A 23,991-nucleotide genomic window follows, 5' to 3' on the forward strand; every position below is an offset into this window, starting at 1 on the left:
ATATATATATATACATGCACACACACACCTCTAGGGACATTTTTAGAGGGAACAGATTAAAAAGACAATTCAGATGAGTTACCAAGAGAATATAGAAAAGTTCCCATTACAATTCGTGTAGGATGTAGCTGGGTCTCCACTGGCCCCAGGCATTGGCATACTACTTTCCTTCTCAGCAGTTTTCCTATCTCCAGCGTGGGGTGAAGAAGACTTTAAATGAGCTAATGTGTAGAAAAGGCTTCACACATTGCAGAATATAGGTGGGAACTTATGAAAATATTATTTCCCTCTTTTCACTGTCATTTCTTTATTACACACAGACCTTGGTAATTATGGTAGAGGGAACACTTTGAAGGGGGAAATTCTTGAATATAAAGAGGGTTATGAATACTGCAAACCGGGATTTGGCCCAAGGGTTGGGCTGGCCACGGCTCGACTTGCTTCAAGTCCAACTCTTAAAATGCTCACAGTGCATCTTTCCTCTGCTCTGTGTTCTTCCCTGACCCCAGAGGTTCTTGTCTCCTCACCCTTGCCTCTCTGACTGCCTCTTCCTTCTCTTGACCACTTCTGTGAGCTTTGGGGAAGGATTGCCTGGTCTCCCATGGCTCTTTGGGGCCACAAGTACAGTTCTCTTTAGGACATTTCTGCCTTGGCTCTTCTCCAGGCCTGCACTGCTATAACCTGGGCCATTGTAGAATTCCAGGGGCTGCACAGACACCACTGCATTGATGCTGGGAAGCCGATTACTTTCCTTTGAAAATAGTTACACTTCTTCAGTTTGCAGTCAACTTCCTGACCCTTTCCTCTCTGCCTCTTTCCCTCTCTCCCTTCGCTCTGCCTCTCAGAAATAAACCTAAACACCCTCTATGAATTATGTAACTTACATTAGATCAGTTAGAACAAGGAAACAAAGGACTTTTGAAAAGTTTTTGACACTGAGATCCAAGGCTATTGGGGTGGCATAAGGAAGCCATTGAGGACACCCTGGGTTTTTCCTTTTTCCTCTGCTTCTCAGCAGGCACGCTCCTGCTCACACTGTGATCTAGTGTCTGGGGACGGCTACCTGCCTCCAGGCCTGTAATCTACATTCCACCAGAAATGAAGGAGGAGAATGAGAGATACCTTTTGACTCCGGAACCCAGGGCCTTTCCGCCTGGACTTCTACTCTTGTATCAATGGTCAAAGTTATGTCAGCACCCACTGTTAGCTTCAAAGAGTGCTGGGAAATCAAGTACATTGGCTTTTCTTCCTCAAGGGTAGAGGAAGCCAAGGGAAAAGGGGGTGGTGGTTGGATTTTTTATGGCCAACCTGGAATGACTGCCGAAGGTCAGAGTGAGATCCTGAGCCCTCTTTCAAAAGATCATATTAATTTTGACATCAGAAAATTTCAATTTATTCAGCTTGTCTGCACATTCAAAAACTCTTGTTCATTCAGATAATTAATTTAACTGTGGAATTAATTTGGCAGAGTATCTCGGCATCTTCTATGAACAAAGGAATTTGCACATCTACTCAGATAGAAAATAAGACTAAGCTGTAGGAATCATATTTCGCCATCTCAGGGAGCAAACTTTTTAAGTAATTAGAAGAAATCTCATGAATACAAGTGATGAATTACATAATTTTAAGTTTCTGTTTTCTTTTGGGTAGGACTGAATTACCCCCTACTTGCCAAAGCATTCTAGAAATGTTTTATTGGCTTAATTTTGATTCTTTTATGTATATGAAAGTAATAAAACTACATTTCTTTTAATATATTTCATAACTTGGTGCTTTCCTAAACTCATGTTGGCTTTTCTTTCCATTATAAAATAAATTAGATTCTACTGAAAATCAATCCTGTCCTAATAGGTATATTGCCACACTATGAATGTTCACTTGTGCTTCGGGTAAGAAAAGGTAAAGGAAAAAGGTCGTTGTGTCAATGTGTTCCTCAGAAGCAGGCAAAGTAGAGCCCACAGAGTGGCAAACTGCAAGGTGTGATCAGACATTTTTAAAGCAAGTTTTGAAAGTATACAGTAAAAGACATATTGCTGTTAATCCTCAGAATACGTGTCCTTGCGTCAACACACTTAGCCCATCATTCTTGCTGCGTTCTGAAGCGGTTCTGCAAGCCTGGTTTTGAGTGTTTCTCGGTAGACTTTCATGGCTGCTCTGAGGTCCTGACTGCTATAAAACACTCACCTTTCATGGTTGGTTTGACGTTGGAGAAGAGCCAGAAGTTGCCCGGTGCCAGATCTGGGTCATGGGTGGCCCTCCTGTGTTCTTGTGCGTGGACAGGTTGATGTCTCGGCCAAGGTCCCATTGTGCGGCTCCACTCCCCTTACCTCGTAATGTCCTGCAGGCGCCCCCTCCAGATCTTCACCTTGCAGACTGAGTTCCAACACAGTGATTTGGAGGGGTTACAGGCACCCAGACCACAGCAGCTTGTTTATTTTCTGGTTGCATTTCCGTCTTCAGCTCGGCCTCTCAGAAGAAATGCTCCCAGTGTGTTGCCATCAGTTCCAGCCCTGAGTCGGTTGCTCCCATGGCAGGGACCCTAAGCCTGAGCCTTGCTGGCTCTGTGCCCTTGAGCAATTCACTCAGGCTCCTAGAGACTCACCTTTCTCGGCCAACTGGAAAGAGTGGGCTACAGGGTCTGTACTTTTCCTTTCTTTATGGAAGTTAGCCAATCCATTGATTCGCTTTATTCACACTCTCACCTCTGAGCTGTCTTTTCTGTTTGGTGCACGTGTTGACAGGGTGTCTAAGCAAATTAGACCTTTAGCGTTAATCATTGACAACGCTGTACAAACACAACACTTAAGCTGTGTTGTGGATAAAAGCTGAGATCTAAGGTCTGCAAACAATGGGAATGGTTAATAGGTATGAAACATACATTAGGTGCCAGACACTCTTCTCAGCACTGTGTGCTTATTGACTTATTTAATCTGCACAATAGTCCCAAATTTAGTGCTCTCATGAACTCTACTTTATATCTGAGGAAACACACCTTGCCAAAAGTCACATAGTCCAGACATTTTCTGATCTCATTGCCTGTCGTAGTCTGTTTTCTATTGCTATAACAAAATATCCAAGAAAGAATAATTTTAAAGGAATAGAGGTTTATTCAGCTTAAGGTATGGAGGCTCGGAAGCCCAGGAACTCAGTGCTGGTATTTGCTGGGCCTCTGATGATGGTCCTCTTGCTGCTCCATGGTGTGGTGGGGAGCAGCACAAAGTGTGCTGTTTGAGGTTCCTCCTCTTCTTAGAAAACCATTATTGCTCACGGGGGTCCCCATTCATGGCCTCATTGAATTCTTATTCTCCCCCAAGGCCCCCACCAGCATATAATGTAGGCATTATGTGTGTAACGTGTGAACTCTAGAGGGACACATGGAGACCACGGCAGAGTTCAAACTCTCAGTCACCGTCTTTCTGCTCCCCATGAGGGAGGCTGTGTACAGCAGCTCTCCTCCATCTTACAGCAGTTAAGGGGGAGAGCAAGCAAGAGAGGCATGAGCTGCTATTCCTAGAATTGATGAGCGTCTTTGAAAATTAAATGAGACCTCTTTCATTTACTAGAATCCTACTCTGTGCCATCAAGATCATTCTGAGGAGACACATTGTTTCAGCCTCCTCCTCTCCTGAGTCTGATAAGTTTCTCTAAGATTTTATTTGTGGCAATACAGGTTGAAAATTGTTTTGTTTTTGTGAAATCATTTCTTTTTCAATATCATTTTTTAAATTCTTTCTGAGAATTAAAAAAACAAACAAGCAAACACACCATGTAGAACAATCTGTGGCAGGTGGTTATTACAGCTCTAGGTGAATTTTTGTCATTATATTCTGGGAAATGGAAACTATTGCTTTAGATGATCATCTGCTATTTTAGCAAACTGCCAGCCATAACTGTTGAAGCTATAATGGCTTAGAATGGTGATATTCTCCCCTCGAGATTAGTACCTAAGCCATTTTCATTTGAAGTCTCTGGAGATTTAGGTATCTAATATGAGGTGACATTTTGATTCTGTAGTTCTTGGTGGGAGAATGTCCCCAGGTGCGGAGAGAGTGCTCCTCTGTGGCACACTGTGAGGAAGAGGAAGTCCTTAGATTTTGGGGGTGAGAGAGGTGAGGTGGAATTAGGCTTAGCGAACAGGTTAGCCTTCTTGTGGTTTAGCCTCTGCTGGAAAATACAGCAATAAATAGCTAAACCGCAGTGTTCATTACCAGTGTAAGTCCCTAATTAATTTATTTTATGTTAATTAAGTTTATAGTTATATAGTAAAACATTCACTTTCTCCCTCAAGAAATTGACTGAATCGTCTGAAGGAGCTTTATGACTGTAATTTAGGTGCAATTAGCCAGTTACATGTAGTTAGGGCTTGGTTCCTTTAGGCAGAAACACACACAGTCTAGGAAGAAAGTCGGGACAGAGCTGACATGCCCCGGGGGCTCTCTCCACACTTGTGGGTAGCTAGTTCCAGTGCTGAGGACAAGTGGGACTGGAAAATCTATCAAGATGTGATTTCATAAATCTCATCTATGTCCGTTTCTCAGTTGTGGAACTGTAGAGTCTTTTAACTAGGTACAAAGGCAGACTCCTCTTACAAAACATTTTGTTGTGGTCCTACAATGGGAAGTGAACTCATTAAGTGGTCCTTTAACATTTTCCGTCATGAGTGTGAAGTCCCGGCTCTCGCCGACTTTTATCCACGGAGTGGCCCTGCGGCCAGCAGCCACCACTGTGGTGTGGGAAGCCAGCTTACAGCACATGGACACCCTGAGACCTGGTCCCCGGGGGCTGTAAATGCCAGTTTGAGCCTCTCATTCCCAGAAGAGTAGAGCTGGAATTTTTAAACAAAATTCCCTTCTTTGATTTTTTTTAATAGCTCATGACACAGTCTGTTTGAATCTGTGATTTAAAATGCAGTTAGAAGGAACCATTCTCAGGGCCTGCTGAGCTGGCTGTGGCAGGGCTGGCAGTCCCTGTGTGTGCTGCAGAGGAGAGCTGCTCAGCCCTAAGGAGCAACTAACCCAGCAAGAGCCTGGCGATGTGCTGATAGCAGCCTACAGGTAGCATAGCAAGAGATCACCCACTTTGGAGCGCCTGCGTTCTCAAAGCATTTATTTCTTTTCTTTTCTTTCTTCTTCTTCTTTTTTTTTTTTTTTTGGTACTGGTGATCTAACTTGGGACCTTATGCTTGCGAGGCAGGCAGCAGAACCAATGAGCAAAATCCCTGGCCCCTCAAAGCGTTTATTTCTTGGTGGGTCCGTAGAAGTCCTGAGGAAGGAAGCATAATAATTTTTATCCAGAGTGCTAAACTGAATTCCATGAGCTAATTCTAAAAGATATTTTAATGATCTTTCATCACAGTTGGATGTAGTTTATTACTATGTAATTGATACATGAAACATCATTAAGTCAAACACAGTATGTACAATTTTCTCCCTTTATGTTTCTTTCCTAGTGTTGGAGATTAAACCCAGGGTCTCACACATGGTAGGCAAGCACTCTGTCACTGAACTTCATCCCTAGCCCTTTTTATTTTATTCTGAGGCAGGATCTCACTAAACATGTTTAGCATGGGCTTAAACTTGGGATAGCTTGCCTTGGCTTCCCAAGTAGCTGGATTACAGATGTGCACCACCAGAGCTGGCTGCCTTCAGGTGTGCATCTGTGAAATGGGAACACAGCCTTCTGTTCATTTCACAATAAACAGTGACTTCCTTTGTTCCAACAAAGTATGTGAAATATGACTTGTATGTACAGTGATGTCTCTCGGTTATGGGACAGCTCCAAACTCAAACTTTCCACTGCTTGAACAGCAAAGTGATGTCAAAGTTCCCAAAAAAAATCTGCTCGGTGTTCGCAACTTTGCTCGGAACTGAAAACCTGACTGGAAAACCCCTGTACGGTTCAGGAGTGACCACGTATGATATCTCTCCAGGGACACAGGGTGGTGGTGTGCAGTCTAAGCACTGCTCTCACCCAGACAAACCACAGTGCTTGTTTTCGTGCATTTGAGTATTCATCACTGTGGTGTCTTTGCACTTTATCTGCATAAAATATCAGACCATGGCTCCAAACAAAGCTAGCGATGCCAGCAGTAAAGTTAAGAGGAAAACTCTGAGAACCGTGACAGAGGTAAAGCAATGACTGTGAAATTTGTTATAGTCCGGGAAAAATAAATTTATGAGTATAATTTTGGGGCTTCAGAACTAATTATTTGGATTTCTATTATTTCTTATAGGAAAAAATATGTTTAATTCTGGAATTTTTTGATATTTGAACACAAATTTGGAATGAATTGAGCTTGACAACTAAGGTGGAAACCAGATTTTTATAGGTTATATTTCTCTACTTTATAGTATATAGTAATATTTTCAGAAATGGTGCATCTTAATTTTGTTTAATCTGCATTTCTGACTGGGATTTAACTTCAATGTTCTTTGTCCCTAATTCTGTTATAGCAGAGTAAAACCAAAGCAGAGGTTTAGATGAGGGAGAAATATCCAATAAATAAAGTACAATTTAAAATACATTTTCAAAGGAAAACATACTCACATTTAGATTATGACTTCCACTTCTGACAAGAATTACACCAACAGAGAACCTTAGTCCCTCCAGTGTCCGGGAGAAGAGAGAGGGGAAGAAATGCGAAAAGGACCACACGTGTACACAGAAAGGGATTGAGGGAGAGAGGCAGGGAAGGGAGGGAGAGAGGGAGAGAGAGGGCGAGGAAGAAGAGGACAGGAGGAGGAGAAGGAGGAGGAAGAGCGAAACAGACAGATGGAGCAGCACTGGGATTTTAGCAGTAGAGCAAAGAAAAACAGAAGCCCCGCAACTCCAGCCTGGGAGGAGGCACACACCTGTGGAGACTTGTCCCGATGGCAGGAGACTTAACCACATAGTCGAGAACTCCTTGGAAGTCACATTGCAGATCTGCAGCAGTTTAGTGAAAGTGGATCAGGGTCATGTGCCTTGCGGACTGGCGGCTCATCAGTCTGAGCATTTGTGTCTTTTGTAAATCATACATTCTTAGGCAAACATAGACCTGTGTCTGACAGAAGGGGCATTCACAACAGTGATGTGTGCATACCACAGTGTGTAACAGCTAGAACTTGGGAACAGCCCAACTTGCCCATCAATGGGAGGAGGCTGGGCAAAGAAGATGTGTGTGTGTGTGTGTGTGTGTGTGTGTGTGTGCGTGTGCACGTGTGTGTTAATAAAGTGGAGTACTACTCAGCCATAAAGAAGGAAGAGACTAGAGGCATTTAGCTAAGTGGATGCACATTGAGGACATACTCGTAAGTGAAATTAGTAAGTTACAGATGTGTAAATACTGAATGGATGGTTTCTCTGGTGTGAAAAACTAAAAGTGTAAATAAGGATCAAAATGTGTAGTTGCTCTTGTGTAATAGGAAGAAAAGGTCTGAAAGAGTAGAGGAAGTGGGAAGGGTAGGGGAAAGGTAAAAAGGGAAAGGAAAAATATGTAAAAAAGGAAAACCATGGAAACAATGTCTTTGAAAACAGGGAAGGCTGGGGGGGATAAAGGGAGGGCTGGGGTTTGGGGAAAAATAAGAACCAAGATAAGTCTTGTAAAGGTACACGATCCCAATGATGAGTGTAACTGTACTGTATGCCTAAAATGTACCAGTAAACTTAATAAAGATAAAAAGGGGGGCATTCAAATTGTATTTTACAAATTAATTGGGTAGTTTGGAATTCCTAAGGCTCTCTGTCCTAAATATTCAGAGTCATAATGCTGGCGGCTTCCCTGTGTCCAGAAGCTTACGTGTAGCATGAACCACAGTGAGTGCTCACATTCATTGCGGTCACTGCAACATTGTAGGCTGTCTTCCACCTCTCTTCTGCAGCCGGACAAGCAAGGTTCAGAGAGGTGCCCCTTCTTGGCAAGGATTAATGATTTAGGAGAGGAAGAGGCAGGGTGTATCTGGTTTTCAGCTGCTTCCTGTTTGATGACCAGATATTGGGTAGCTTTCTTTCAGGAATCAGTGTAACAAACGAATCCTTCGGCATCAAATTGCCAAGAAGGATGACCACCTGAGTTGACTGCTTATTAAAATTCTAATTCCAGTAATAGCTGCAAGTAAAGCTCTAGGATCCTTTAGAGCTAAATGACTGGCATAAAATGGCCATAATTGCGAAGAATGAAAGAAGCACTGTCTTATAGTCCGTTCATTCCTGCTCTACACACGTGGCCACACACTGTCCTTTCATCTCTGTGACATTCAAAAACCCTTCCTGCCTGCGCAGAGGGCAGCAGTACAAATGCCTGTCCTGTGTTCAGTGCCTCCGTGCTGTAGGCACATGGCGATCCTTGTTTTAAACTAGGAATGTATATAGGGTTATGAGGTAAATACCCTTTCCCTTTTAATCACTTTGATCTGTTGACTTCTTGCAAATTTTGGAAACATTCCAGAAAAGAATGTCAGTGTTTTCAATACAGTACATGTTCATTTAAAAAATCTACAATGCATTGTTTTAGCAATGTCTTGAGTGCTGTTGCTTTTTAGCACGGCTGACTGGCTGACATAACTCTTACCTTAGCTTTTACGTTTGATATGTCATAGCTACTATGCATACTTCATTTAAGAAGAAAAATAAATTGCGAAACTGTGTGTGTGTGTGTGTGTGTGTGTTTGTAAAATGCGTGTTATTTAAAATCCAGCTTTTTTCCCCCACATAGAAATTGCACCTGAACCCGAGACTTCAGTGTCCTAGCCTGCAGGAGTCACTGAGCAGGCAGGGCCTTCCCATCATTGATCAGGAGGTGTTGCTGTGGAACACCACCATGATTGGCCCTCGTCCAGCTGCTGTGACGCATACTTAAGGGTTAGCAAGGATGGTGAGGAGGGTGGCTCAGCAGAGTGTACGCCTTCTGAATGAAATGAGTTCTTCGAACAGATAGAAAGGTCATGGGCATCAGAGGCTTCTAGAATTGTGGGTAAATTTAAGTCAAGTCAGGAGGTCGATCTGCTGCCTCGGTTTGAACGTGCACAAGGCTGTGCCTCTGGAATTAGCTGTCACTTTGCGAGTTTCCTGTTGAGCATCTGCTCTATGGTACAGGAAGCGCTCTGTTTTGAAATGGGTCACCTGCTATGCAGATGGACATGCAGAGCGATTGGCTACTGTCGGCAACCTGTGGGTTAAGCATGAAGCAGAGGCACTTTGGAGCTTAAATGCTGCTCTTCTAAACTCGGCTGGGTTAACAGAAGATCCCTGGGGCCCAAGTTATGTTTGCTTCCCCACATGTCCACCTGGGATTCTCAGTTTCTCCTCACAGACAAATGTGAAGTCGTGCCAAATGGGCCTGCGGTGACCCTGCCAAACTCCTCTCCTCAGCTCAGGTGCTCTGGAGCACAGGCACGTTTCAGTTCCTGTCCTAGCCGGGTAAGGGCTGTCTGTCAGTGGCTGCTTTGGGGAAAGGGAGCAGAGGAAAAAGGCCTGTTTGCGAGTTGGACCTTCTTTCCACGCAGTCTTCTGTCTCTGAGTCTGAGCATATCTCCTCTGTATTAAAAGCTACGGCTAAAGACTTGTGTTTGAAGCCGGGTAACGTTCTGTTCAGTGGCTACCCGGCCTCTCGATGTTTCTGGCAAGTGCCCGCAGCACTCCTGTCAGCAGTTCTGCAGGCCCACCTTGGCCTGGGGCCTGGAGCGATGGGTGGCTGATGTCTTTGCTTGTTGGGAAAGTACGGGGAGGAAGCCATGAGACCGCAGTGCACAGGCCTGGCAGTGCCCACAGGAACTGGTCCGCTTGAGAAGCCACAGTTGAGCTCTCAGAACAAGGACTTCGGCACAGATCACACGGAGCAGCATACCTTTCAAGGTGTCCTTGAGGTCCTTGGCCAGAAAAACAAAGGTCTTGCTGTTTATTTCACATTCCTCTGGCAGATTTAGGTAATTTATAGTCAGTTCAGGCCGTTACCAGCCTTACCTGTCTTTGTTTTTGCATTCTAGAATGCTTGATGCTCACACTAAGGTTTCATTATCTTTTGAATTTAGCTCATTTACATGAAGGTGGAATCTGTAAGCCACCTCTATAAGTGATGATATTTGTTTGACCCTCTCCTTAACTTAGTAGGAACCATGGGGCTGGGGGGAATCTGGCTTCTTGGCATTGCAACAGTAGGCAAGGACACTTGTCCCCAGGAAAGCTACCCTGCTTGTCATCTTCCTAGTCCCAAATGTTAAAAGTCTTCAAACTCTGTATCTGAAGCACTGTTTGGGGTGCTGCACAACAGATCATATTTTCACCTCCTCTCTTCTTTCTGGGATCAGCTTGAACTTGGACCTGGATTTATAGTCCTGTTTTGGGGCCTTACTATCTCTCTTTTTACTCTCCATACCTGGTGGGCACTCTCTTTATGTGCTTGAACACCTTGAAGTACATCTATAGCAGCTGCTTTTCCTTTCACTCCTCCTCCAGCCCTTCCCTGACGTTTCCTGATTTTGATCATCTCCATGATGATACTTATGTCATTATGTTTTACACATTATTCACTTTGCTAGGCCATTCCCAGATCCATTTTGGTCTATGGTTTTAGCAACTTTGGGCAGAGCCATGCAACTTGCATTGTGCATGTTTGAAGTTCTTACAGATTTTGCATAGTTATGGGTTGAGTAATAGAATTCATGCTATTGACTTCCTCTTTGGACTCTGCATGTTCTAGAACTCTGGCTTACTCTACTCTGAAAAACCATTGGTGAGAGTATTTTGGTAGAGTATAAGTAGGCATAGATCTGTGCTGGCAGCAGCAAGTAGGCATGGATGGCCCTCTCTATGTGTGGGCCTTGAATCTGTAGCTTTAGCCATAGATTTAGAAATATCTAGGAGAAAAATTGTGACTGTACTGAACACGTGTAGATTTTTTCCTTAAACAAAATAGCACGATAACTATTTACCTAGTATTGTATTGTAGTAGGTATTATAAGTGATTTGTAGATATTGTATACCTGAGAATGAGAGTCAGTTATACGCAAATACTGTGCTACAGGGGACTTGAGCATTAGAGGATCTTGATAGTATCTGTGGCAGATCCTGGAACCAGTCTCCCTCTGACAACAAGAAGTGTACATGTTCAGTATAGCATGCCAAGAGACTACACTCACAAGACGGCACAGCGGACTGATTGGGGAAATAGGTTCTTGGCATTGAGAAGTAAAACCTTCTTGGCATCTGAATGCCTCTCAGACCCTACACTCTTTTTTGCTGCTCCACTTAAAGCAATCTTGGGGATTGAATAGCTCAGGGCAGGGGCACCTGTGTCTGTGCTACCTGTCCTCTGTGAGGTCTTGTTGAGTGCTTGAACACGTGTCCTCAGACCCTGCTGATCACAGCACACACTCCTTAGAACCATGGAATTGGAATTGTGTAATAACTTTGGCTTTCCCTCTTTATTCCTGCTTTGCCAAGAACGCTGTTTTCTACTTTAATCGAGAGATCATAAGTAAACTTCATTTTGGAAAGTCAAACCAGATCTTTTCATTTAAAAGACTCGCTAACCATTGTCAGCCATGTACTTTTAGTTCTTCTTCTCCACGTCCAGTGAGTTGACAACAATTTCTTTCCTTTGTCCAGTCCTAGACCTACTATGATATTGGCCAACAAGAGAATTAGCATAAGCTAAGCTTGAAATGTTCTGAGGGCACTTGTTGGGTATCCCCATGTCTGTCTCTACAGCCTTCGGTACACTTCTGAGAAAGTGGATGGCTTTATTCTGGAGCTTTGGAGGGACTGCATTCACCCAGTTAGCCATGAGCAGCAACAGGTCTGTAACGCTCTGCTTCCTCCTGTCTCCATTTCCGTTTTCCTGCGCACTGAAGTTCTCCAATAAAACTCATAGTTTAGCATTGCTGTGGTGAAACTCCAAATGTGTTCTGTCCTTGGTATTTGCATGAGGCAGAATCGGGCACAGACAGAGCATAAATACACTTCCTTTGTCCTCCAGTGAGATACAGTCTAGGGTGCAGGAGAGTCAAAAGAAAGTAACTAGAGTTTTCAAAAGGTCCAAGAGGGGGCCTCTTCAGTGGAAGCAAATGCCACAGAAGTAAGAAACAGGTGAGCTAAATGCTGTTAGAGGTAGCTTTTATACCTGACTTTGAGAATGGTCAGAGCATCTGGAAGGAGAGCTTGCTGGGTAGGAACTGTCGGGAGAAGACATGGTACACAGACACCGTACATCCTCGGGAAGCAGAAGGAAATTTGGGGACTGAATGCAGAGAAGAAAGTACAGTTCTTACACTTTATGTTGGGCATGTCTGCGGCAGGGGCCAACTGTGAAAGGTTGGCTGACAGCCCCAGGGTCTGAGATCAGCTTTCTTACCCTCTCACTTACTCTCGGGTGGCCTTGGACACTTCATATCCACTGTGGAGGTCATTGAATCACCTATAAAACAGAAAAAAGCAACAACTAGGGTTAGTTACGGTCTCAGGGAACAGGTACCAAGTGCTGCACAGCTGCCAAACAAGGACAATTGGTGTCTACGGCCCTCTGATGAAATAAAGCAGCACTGTACCTGGCACAAGTCTATGTGACAGAAAGATTTGCATCCACATTTTTCCAATGTTGTCGGCTCCTGGGAACTTGGTCTTTTACTTTACCTGCTAACCGTTTTCCAAAAAACTCAGAAAGCATCCTTCCTGCCTTGCAGTGGAAGCAAACTGCTCTCCTGGTGCCTCGGCCAGCACACTGTCTCCAGAGTGGCACCGTGCCACAGAGACACCCGAGCTGGCAGTTTCCTGCTTGAGCTCTCTAAATGACAAGTGTGATAAGATTTGCTTTTTTAGATAGCAGCTGTATCTTTCTTCTTTCTGTTCCTTCACTTCCTTGAGACTCAGCAGTTTTCCTTTTTGCTCCAGATAAATTGCTGTTAATTTAAATGTACTGCAGATCCTTGCCATTTTACGGCTGATTGCTTCTGAGTAAGAGGAGGAAAATGTGTGCGTGTTTGAATGTAAATAAATCTAAGTAGGTTGTCAGCGATTGGTAAAAAAAGCAGAGCCCTTTACTGACCTTCAGATCCTGCCCCACAGTTCTGCCCTTTGAAGAGGCCGATGACTAGATCCCAAATCAGCACATAGGAGAGACTGAGTTTCAGGGCACATCCATTCTTTGCCTCTTCTGCTTTCAACTTCACATTTCCTTTCTCAGACAGCACCTGCTCTTTCCTATTTAGCTCAGCAAGTGCACACAGCAGTGACAAACTTTCTCCAAAGTTGTTTTGAGGAAGGAGCTGATCTCAGTGATAAGCACCATGCACCATCCATGGGAATGTTGCAAATACTTCAGAATGTCACATTGTCAAAATATCTATATTTCAGGCTTCTAAACTAGACAGCTCGTTTGGCTGCTAAACCCACAAGATGTTCAGCCATTTGTTGTGGTCTAAAAACTTTCCCCCTCTCTAGGACAAAAAAATTATCTATTGTTTTAGATCATTTTGTGGTCCCTTGTTTTTTTGGGGGTGGGGTGATGTGGAAGGGTAGAAGTGATGAGATCCTGATTGGCAAATTGGGCATCTGACTGAAAGTTACTATTAATCTCCTAGGAAGATGAAGTGCTGAATACATTTCTTTGTAATGGATTAACTCTGCATCAAACGGTGGTCTTCAGTATGTAGTGGGACCTCTTTAGTCTGTCCACAGTACTTGAGCACCAAGGTGATCAGAGAGACGGGGTGTTAGGAGTGGGATTCTGAATGTGGATCCCACACATTGCTCACCTTTTAACAGGTTGGCCTTTCCTCACGAGGAAGATGCTCTGTGTGTTTCCACTGTGGCTTTATTGGAGTGTGGAGCTGGGTTTGTCTCTGGGATGGATTGGATGCATCGCAAAGGGCAGACAGAGGAAGGATTTGGGGAACATTTGATTTTAATTTAAATGGAAGCAAATGCATCACAGGGCGGTACAATAACTCTGAGATAGAGAAAGAGAAACCCTTTCTCCTCCTTGCGATTATTACTGAACCTGGGGGAGCTTGTAGTAGGAAAACGGCAGGCAGAAGCAGACAAAGAATGGCCGGGTCCCATTACAAACTTTGGGAGCTCCTGTGCTGTAAACACACTGGAAAGAAGCTTTGCTCTAGCAGTTTGACTCGCTTGGTTATTTGATGAAACATCATATGCTCTTCCCAGTTTAACCCTGCAGGGGAATTAGCGTGTTTAATCAACACATCTTTTTGTTTTAAGATAACATCTTCTATTTGTATCACCAAATTTCTCCTGTTTTTATTGGCAAACTTGACATCCTTACATTAATTCCATTGTTTCAGTGGGAAGGAATTTGGGATCCACCCTCTTAAGGCCTGGAGGAGTAACTAAGGGGTTTGGTTTGTTGGTTTGTCCTACGTGCCATGCTACATTCTTAAACTAGCTCAGCTTATGTTTGCCTGGAAGGCAAACATTTAGAGAGAGACTAGAGACATCCCTGAAAGAAAATTGAAATTCAACACCTCTAAGAACTTCCTAAATTCTCAGGGCTTTGCAGGTGACTCAACTAAAATGACATTTGGTGTCTTTTCTGAGTTCTTTTTCTGAGACTTGGGAGGGCAGGACATGGAAATGAAGCTTCGTAGACTTTTCAGCATTGTTGTAAATGATACTGCAGATTGGTGGTAGTAATTACCGCTCTGGAGGCAGATGACCTGAGCTCTTGGCAGACCAGACTTCAGGTTGGAACAGACTGAGAGTCTGGAGGGCTGGGTTTAGAAGTGCCTTCCAAAGCTGAGCTTAAAGTGTCTGGGGGTTTCTAGGACGATGCCATCTATTTTGTCACTTGGAAATCTAATGAAGATTCACGCAAATCCACACAGAATCCCGTGTACCAGAACCTTGGCTTCTCCTGCTGGGTTTTCATAGGCAAGTTCGGAGCCAACTTGTCCTCCGCCTATCTTCTTCCTGCTTGGTGACACAGCAGGCTGACTGTGCAGTCAGGTCCTGGGCTGGAATCCAAACCCCATCACATGGTGGCTGTAGGACTTTGAGCAAGCTTCCCTACCCACTAACAAGGGTCCAGTGACAGAACCTGTGTCATAAGGGGTTACTGTGAAGTTAGACAGGCTAACTTGGGCTCAGTGCTGAGAAAGAGATTAGCTGTTATATATCGTGCTATGTATCGGGTGAGTTCTTCACTTTCTCCACCTGTATAGAAATGAAGGATTTTAGGTCAGGGAACCCCATGTTCTTTATTTTTGTGTTATCTATTAATTGTCTGGTCAGTGTTCAATAAATGTTTGCAGAATTGTGTATGATTTACATATATGTAATATATAGCATTATTAAGTCTCACGTATGTAATATATTCATATAGAACAGACAGAATACTGTATGTAACTTGCTGTATATGTTATATAGTAGATATTACATCTGTATATGTGTGTCATAATATGGAATCGTACTTAATTAAATATGGGCAAATCCTGAAAGAAAAAACAAACCTGGATCTTTATGTGTCCTAGTATTTCACTAGTCAAAGCTGACTAGTTCTCTGGCCCAGTCACTAAGTAATCAGTCCATTATTTTCAAGATAATTTGGTGCAGTTAGACAAGGAAAGAGAATCAGGACTGAGGTAGATATTTGTTGTTGAATTTAACCCACCCCCATATAAACAGATTCTATGCAAATTCTTCAAGAATCATCTATATCTGACACACATTTCTCCTTAAAGGAAGCTGCTAAAATCTGATATAATTGTTGGTGCAGTTGTATTAAAAAATTTTTGCATTTCTTTCCTGTGTTTCATGTACCATGTAAAAATAGTTTTAAGTTGAAAACCAAGTTGCTTAGTAATGATATGCACATTTTCTTCCAATTTGTTCTGTCATTATATGCTGCTTTATGTTTTAAAGTATATTCCATGCTGTGTGTTATTTTTTATTTATTATGTTCTTTCAAAAGTGATTTTTTTACTTGTATGTTAATTTCCATTGACTTTTCTTTTGAGCATGACTTATATTTTATTTTGTTTCTTTTAGGTTTTGTTTTGTTTCATAAGATCCCACTGGATGGGTAGCTGAAATAAAGAAAAAGAGAGAAAGGGCTGTGGTGCTTGTTGGTTGGAGCTGCCCTGTAAGCTGGACTCTTGGGACGGCTGTTGGCTTTTCCCGGGAAGTGCTGCTTATCTGGGGCTCTCTGTTAGGAGTGGGTGGCGCTTAGAGGATGTACCGTGTGAACCTGCGTATCTTGTGAGTGGCAGAGGGGTCCATGAAGGCAGAGGCAGCGCTTGGGCCCCTAAGCTGCACCTCCAGGAAACATCTTAAGTTAATCCTGCAGAACTGAAGTGAAACCCCATTGATTGCGCTTCTCTTGTGATGTGCTATTGGACTTTACTGGAAATACGTTGGTGTAAATCGCTTCCTTTTATTAAAAGCAAAAGCAAGACAAACCTTCCCAAACTTGATACATACATGTAAAGTTAGGGAAAGGCCGAAGTGCACACTAAAAAGTTTAATCTACATTTAACACATATCTTGTCACCATTTTCTGTTGATCTTTAATCGGCACTGAATTCAGTGAGTTTGACTTCTACTGACAACTTAATGACTAAAAGAGTTAAGAACACATGCACGGTGATTTTGGAAACCAGTGGTGTCACAAAAAGGTTCTTTTCTTTGCTAGCAATAAAGATCCCAAACTTTCAGCTTTAGGTCTGAGTTACATAGCACTAGTGCTTGTTCTCAAGTTCATCAGCTAGCAAAAGAAGGAAGGGAGAAAAAAAGGAAGGAAGGGACGGAGGAAGGAAGGAAAGGAACAGGAAGGCAGGAAAGAGAGGCAAATGGAAGAAAGGAAGAGGTGAAGGAGAAAGCACAGAAGCAGCTGTTGCTTGGCCAGGACTACAGATGAGGTTAGGCGTGGCCAGTTTCACAGTAACTGGGGAGTGGGATGTTTGCACATGGTGAAATGTAACCCGTCCCTTTTCATTCGCTCTGTGGACCAAGCCAACTGCCGTTAGAAGTCAGCCTGGATGGAGGCCGCAGCCTCTCACTCTGCTTGCATTACGAAGTTGCAGCTTCTCTATCCTGAGCAGGGCAAGCAGACTGTTGGCCCAGGGCAACAGGAGGGCAGTTCCTAAGAACAGCCAGCCTCCTACAACCTACTGCCTGGCTGCTGGGGTTCCGCGGGCTGGGGTCTGTGGGCCGGCAGCTAGTCCTCACCCCAGCAGCGAGGAGGAGGCGAGTCACTAGGGGAGCCCTGTACCAAGTCCTTCCTTGTTTCCCAGAAGACGGCCTTGGAGTCACGGGTGCTGGGCCTTTCCCTCAGCCTGGCCTGCGCTACCTGCTCTGTTCACGTCGCCATCACGGTGACCCTCACAGCCCTGGGGAGAGATGTGGCTGCCTCCACCTCTCCCCTGTTTTGTAGGGGCCCTTCTGGGCCAGTCCTGGAGCTTTTCATTTGAAGATACAATCAGCTCTGTTACACACACATATACTTCATGGCTGAACTGGAAACTTATTAACATTGAAAAAATTATAAAGTACTTTCTAAGTTAGGCAGTTTAATTTTTAGGAGATATAGATTGTTTTAACTACTCCAGCATGTTTAGAAACTTTATTTTGAAACCTGTGTAACCAAGAAGTTCATCTTAATAAGCCAGGGCCCATTTATATACTGCTTGATATAAAAAGAATATTCATGATACATATTTTACACTGTATCTTTTATGTTAGCCACTAAATACATTGTTGCTTGAAATAGACACTTTGCAGAATCTTGTGGATTACAGCATTTTTCTGGCTACTCCACGCCTGAAAGGGGCAGTTTCTCCAGAGCCAAACATACTGCGCTTTCCTCACAAGTTCCTTCTCATCTACACTGAGTATAAGCACGGTGCCTCCTTCTTGGTGTGAGGTCTGAATACCCTCTCACATTTCCTTTCTCTTTTCTGCTGAGTAACAGTTCCTGTCACTCCTGAGATTTCCATATTTCCCAAAGGTATGGATTTATAACGAGGCCAGCTAATAGCAGAAACCCTGACCCCGAAAGAAAAGTGAGACCCAGTCTGCCAGCCACACTCGTGTGGCAAATGTTCTCAGACAGGGGCCGTTTGGTACACACACAACAAAACTGGCAGCTTTTGTCTTATTCCGTGGAGCCACACAAGGGGGACAGAAAAATATTTTGTAAGTTTCCCAGATCCAAAAGGAAAAAAAGAATATTTTTAGTCAACAGCTAGAAGGATTACAGGGTTAGATTTTTGTTTTAAAATGGAAGAAGTGGACAGACAAGGCAATTTAATATATCAAAGATCAGCTGACATCTCCTAGGGAACCACAAAAACAGCAGGCTATTAGAAAACGGTTTCATTTGGTTCTTGTGTTTTCTGCTTTCCCCTTTTGTAATCCCTCAAGACTATAATCAGTAACCTAGCTTCTCTTTTCTGTACTCTGGCCTACCTCCTTTCATCCTTTGCTTTTTATGTCTCCCACAAGAAATCTGCCTTTCAGAGCTTCCTAGTGTCATGTATTATATTTTTGAGCATTAAAAAGGGAGAGGTGGCGTTTTTGCTGAAATCAGGTCTGCTGCTCTTTGCCAGGACCTGGCACTTCAGCACCAGGCCAGTCTCCTGCTGCACAGACGAAGGGGCGGCTGCCTCCCAGCCCCAGCCAGCGTGCTGCGTGGGAATGAGGACCCAGGTCACCAAGTCTTGTGATTTTTTTTAAAAAGAAACATAAAACCTGGATTTGTATGTGAAATATCCCTATTTTTAAAAACTTGGCTCAGTTAGTTTTAAAACATTATGTAGGCCAACAAAACATGTCTGTAGGCTGCCAATTTGTTACTTTTGTCTTAAAACACCATCATTGTTCTCTCAGTAGATCCTTCTGGCTTTCCCTTGGACCCCGCTCCCCCAGCGGAGAGCGCTGTAGCAGTAGGTTGTGCGGTTGAGTGCAGTGACCCAGCAGTCTGCACCGTGCCCTGTCCCTTTGCTGGCCTATGGCTCCCACCCAGCTGTGGCCCTAGGCGCTCACACCAGCATCTTCCCACCAACTCCACGTGGCCAGAAGTCTTCCTTTCTGTATTGTCTGACACGAGTTTCTTTTCACCAGTATCTGTTTCCTGGCCCATTCAGTCACCACCAGGTTGAAACAGAAAAGGGCACAGCCCATATTCCTGGTGTCCTTCATGTCCTGGCATAGCCCATGACAACTGGAACATAGGTGTGTGATTTTCCAGAGATACAGTCCAGGTCTTGTGTCTTGTTTTCTTAATGTTCATGGGTCCCCCAGACTCCTGGGCAGCTGAGATAGACCAAGAAGCACCCACTGTCATCACGTGGGATGTCGGCACTCATTGTGATGAGAAACACACTTCCAGGCATCCAGGCCAAGCAAAGACCCTGTCTCCGTGGGAATAGTGAGCCCCAGCACGCGTGAGAGGAAGTCTACTCCTCCCTCTCCCCTCCCCTTCTCCTCGTCCACCTCCTCCTCCTGCTCTTCCTCCTCCTCTTCTTCCTCTTCCTCTTCTTTTCTCTCTCCCTTCCTCCCTCTCTTCCTCCCTCTCTCATTCTAAACGGTCCCTATAACAAACCAAGGTTTTCTTTCTTCGTTTACTGATTGCTTTGCATGATTATAACACACTCAACTTTTTTCCCGTTGCAAAACTGATTCCAAATACTAACTGGGATCTTCATTGCCTTGTCTCACTCTCTTACAGGGTGGATGAGTCACACTCCACCTGTTTTGGTGTCTGCTGTCTAGAGTTTCTTGCCCGGTTTTATCTAATTACATCACACTGCAATAGAACCTCATTTCATCTTGTTTTGTCGAGATTGGAGAGAGAAAGAGAGGCAGAGAGAGAGGAAAGAGAGAGAGAGAGAGAGAGAGAGAGAGAGAGACAGAGAGACAGAGAGAGAGGGAGAGAAGGGAGAACTACAGAAGAGAGGCAGTTCAATGACAGTAACAGGGTCTCCCACAGTCATTGCATCCAGCCATGTGGTCTGTGCTGGGATTGTGCCTCTCAACAAATTGAACTCCTCCAGGGAAGCTGGTGTAGAAGTAGCCATAAAGTATGTTGTGCTGTGTTCACGCAGCCACAGTACTTGTAAACTACGGCAAGTTTAAGGGCACCCAGGAACCCCGAGGACGTCCCTGAATGTCATTTGCTGTGGGTTGTTATCAGGCCGAATCAGGTTGACTGCAGTTTCAGCCTAGAAAGTTACATGAAAACTGTTGTCCCAGAAGATGGCTGCCCATGGAGGATAGTGCACTCCCTCCTTTGGGTCTACAGGGACAGATGAAGCTTCCATCCATCTGAATTCGACCGTGAGGTCCACACTGAGTTCCAGTCGGGTCCGTGTGGCCAGGCAGCCTTAAAGTAGTTATTAATTAGAGTCCTGAATCCTGAGTGTGTGGAACCAACCTACTCCACAAACATTGGCTGTGTTGGGAAAGTGTGTGAGAAGCAAAGAAAAGAACCAAGACTTTTGTCACTGCCTTTGCCTTTGGCACTATGTTTATGAATTGAGCTAAACAAATTTAAAGTACCCAGAGTCTCCCGTGAAAGACGAAAACCTGCATTTCATCCATTTCTTGTTTAAATCCAAGTGCTGTGATCCAGAGGCAGCCTGTAACTTGAGCTCATGACTTATTTTCTTATTTTCCTATCATGTTCCGGGTATTTGAGTTAGGGTTTTACTTTTTCTGTAAATAATGGATAATCTTTTTAAATTTTATTTTTAAGTGCTGTTTTAACAATGTGGACAGACTATAAATGTACTTGCTGAAATCATTCATTTTTTAACAAGTCAATAAAGTTTTATAATTCATCTCCATGTGTCTTGCATTTTCTGAAGATCTCACGTCCCTCCTCCCTTCTTCAAGCACAATACTCTCACTCTGTGTCAGTGGGGTTGTTCAAAGCTGAACAGGCTAGAAGACAAGGTACGTGAAATGTTCTCTGAGAGATCTGGGGGCATCCCAAACCCATCAAAGTATCTGTAATAACTCATCTCATAAATGGGCTTCTAAATTTCCATAGTATAGATTCCATATTTATGGTTTACTGATTTGTGCAATAGAAATATTTTCATTGGCTGAAAGGCAACCTTTTAAAAAGTTGAAGAGATTTTTATTTTTATGAAACTTTACCTTCTGTGGGAAAGTCTGGGATGACCCATGTCCCAGAGAGAGGCTACCCTCAATGCTTGGACCCTGTACTGTAAGTGACATTATGGTCCAATAAACCTAATGCCTAGTACTGTCCTAGAAAGAGCGGAGGAAAACAGTGGCTGTGGAGATAGGATCTGAAGGGACCGTAACTGCTAGAATGGTGAACCCACTTCAGGGAGTCTCCATCCCCAGGCTGGTCACGCCTACCTTTAGTCTCCCTTTAAGGAAGGAACTGAACAGTAATGCTTGAAGGACCCCACTTCAGACTCACTTGAGCCTGTATCACCTTCTGATGGCTGTGATGGGACTTGGGGATTAGAGGAGCAATCCATTGTGATCCAGGGTTTTGCATGGCAGGCACACGAATCCCTCTTCTCAGAGCCCGGAGTTTAGTGGTGAGGATTTTTTTTTTTTTTTTCTAAATAGCCTCCTAAATTTGATGGGCTGAGATCAGGTCCTGCGGCCATGTGGAAGCTGTATGATAACTCGAGGCAGCTGGCACTTGTCCTGGACTGTGCAGGTTCGAGTCCCAACTATGCTCACAAGCAGTTCCGCCTCGGAAATGACCTTGGGCTGGAATTCAGGCTCTGTCAGGTGAAGGCTGCGGGACCTGTTGCTCAGTTTTCTCATTTTGGAAGTGAGATGACAGCAGCAACAGGACCTGCCTGCTGGGTCCTTGGAGAGAGAAGAGGCGTGGCTCAGACAAAGCCCTGAGCACACAGGAGCGCAGCGGGGACACCTGGTGCTGCTCACTATTCTTTGACATAGCTTTGGTTCTCCCTGTCACTAGGTGTGACCAGTAAATGCTGCAGATTGGTAGGCTCACTTGTACCTGCTGGTTGTAAGCCATCATATGGGTGTAAAATTGGAGCTCTAATGGAAGGAGACCACTTGCTGGGCTGTTTTGGGTGTGGCTCTAGGTGCAAATACTACTTTGGACCTTTCTCAAGAGCTACCACTCTTTCAGTCTTGAATCTGTCTCTCCACCCACTCAGTGCTCAAACACTGATTCTACCTCAGATTTGATGTTTATTAGAGGATCTGATTTGTGTGGGCCTGTATTGCAATAGCTCAGTGACCTTTAGTGATGCTCTGGAATTAGAGGATCCTGAAGAAAAAAAGCATTGAACATATTATCTGAGAGATAGTCACCCCCTTTTATTCTCACTTTATTAACATAGAGCTTTTCATCCCTGAATGAGTCCATATTAACCTCAGTTTTTTAGTTATCTATTTAAAAATCTGTAGCTAAGAATAGCAATTTTTTAAAAAATTGGCCAAGAGATTATTGGAAAGCAAAGGCTTGTTTCCAATTTCCTCTGGCCTTAAGAGTAAGGTTTTAGGCAGTGAGTTACAAATAACTGGATTATTCTTTGTTTCCCAAACAGGATTTTTTTTATCATCGAACCATTATTGAATAAGTGGCACTGATGTCTTGTCAGCACCTAAATGTAAGATACTCTCACAGGAGCCCAGTGGGGCAGTAGTATTGCTACCCCTTTTCTAACACATGTGACAATGAGATCTGGGCTGGGCATGTAGCTCGGTGCTTGTTTAGTATGTGTGAGGTCCTGGGTTTAATCCCCAGCCCCACAAAACAGAAACAAATATAAAAACCACCCCGAGATCCAAGAGAGATCCAAAGGATCCAAGACAGTGAAAGTTAAAGGATATTTATTTTTCATCTTATGCCAAGCAGTTTTACGTGGTTTCTGAACTTGCCACCAACTCTTTGGGACTGATGCAAGTATTGTCCATATTTTAAAGACTAAGACACAGGGACAGGAATCATCTACAGACTTTGCCCCAGGCTACCTGGCTGGCAAAGGGTAAGCTCAGATACTGGAATTCAGGCAGGCTAGCTTAAGTTCTGGGTTGCTTAACTGCTCCCTGGAGCAGCCTGGCCTCTGAATCCAGCTGGGATGAGGGTGAGCACAGTCAAATGCCTCTGACTCAACATGGCAGGAGGTGGTGACTATTGGATCAGGAAAGGGCCCAGTGGTCACTTTTTCCAGTACTGACAGTTGAGTTGTGGCAAAGTACAATGGTCAGATTAAGCAGGGAGGGTGGTTGGTGCCTGGCCCCTGGCCCTTGTAAGCCCTCGGGTATCTATGCCAATAACCAGTCCCTTGCAGATCTTGACTCGCAGGCATGTGGTGTAGCACCTGCTTTTTACCCTTTCCCTATGAAGCAGAGATTATATCAAGTATCTGTGCATTCAGTGCTAATCAGCTGATGAAAATCCAGAGCAAGTTTGCTTTGTCCATTATGACCAAAGATGGATTTATTTTCTACCATCCTCGAGAGAATTTTTTCATGGCTCTCAATCTTAAGTCCTCCCATTACTTTGGAGGAGCCCTTCCTGCGCAGTGAGCACCCTGTGGGGAGTCTGCCTCAGTGGGGGATGGGTGGGCACGGTGGGAAGGGATGCTTCGGGATGCACCCAGCCTTCTCCACGAACAGGATCCAGCTGACAAAACACAGTGGAGGAAAGTGCCTGAGCTGCTTTTTCGCCTTTCCAACACCAAGAGGCAGAGTAGCCTCTGAGCAGCTTGGTCACATAGATTCCCCTGTCCCGTCTGGCAGCCAGGGATCAAGAGACTGCCAAGGGCATGTGTTGATTTTCCGGGCATTTGATCAAGTCCATCTCACATGCCACAAGGCCCAAGGGCCTGTGTTCACTGAATTAAGATCTCTGCCCTACCATAAACTAATGAACAGTACATTCTCTCCCCTCCCCCTCCTTCCTTTTAATATTTTCGTTCTGTTTCCAAAGAAGAAATACCTCCTGTGTTTATTTGCCACCCTTGTGTCTCTTTGTAATAATTCTTGTATCATAACCCATCTTGCTGGAACCTTAAATGAGAGGGTGGGTCACGC

The 23,991-nt window shown here is 44.1% G+C and overlaps 1 protein-coding gene across 9 annotated transcripts in view; it reads left to right on the top strand.

Moving 5' to 3' along the window:
• The window catches only part of Ntrk2 (neurotrophic receptor tyrosine kinase 2), a 385,092-nt gene that overhangs the window by 132,095 nt on the left and 229,006 nt on the right, over positions 1-23,991 (top strand). Inside the window, exon 12 of one of the 9 annotated variants that reach the window (XM_033758781.1) lies at positions 11,686-11,882. The exons of the other annotated variants lie outside the window; for them this stretch is intronic. Within the exon in view, the coding sequence (XP_033614672.1) occupies positions 11,686-11,867 (182 nt within the window). The 3' untranslated portion in view covers positions 11,868-11,882. Of the gene's footprint in view, positions 1-11,685; positions 11,883-23,991 lie in introns of those variants that run through there. 9 annotated transcript variants of the gene reach the window in all.

This window comes from Fukomys damarensis, unplaced genomic scaffold (genome assembly GCF_012274545.1).
Source record: "Fukomys damarensis isolate Sample0158 unplaced genomic scaffold, DMR_v1.0_HiC HiC_scaffold_4, whole genome shotgun sequence".
NCBI classification, from domain to species: Eukaryota; Metazoa; Chordata; class Mammalia; order Rodentia; family Bathyergidae; genus Fukomys; species Fukomys damarensis.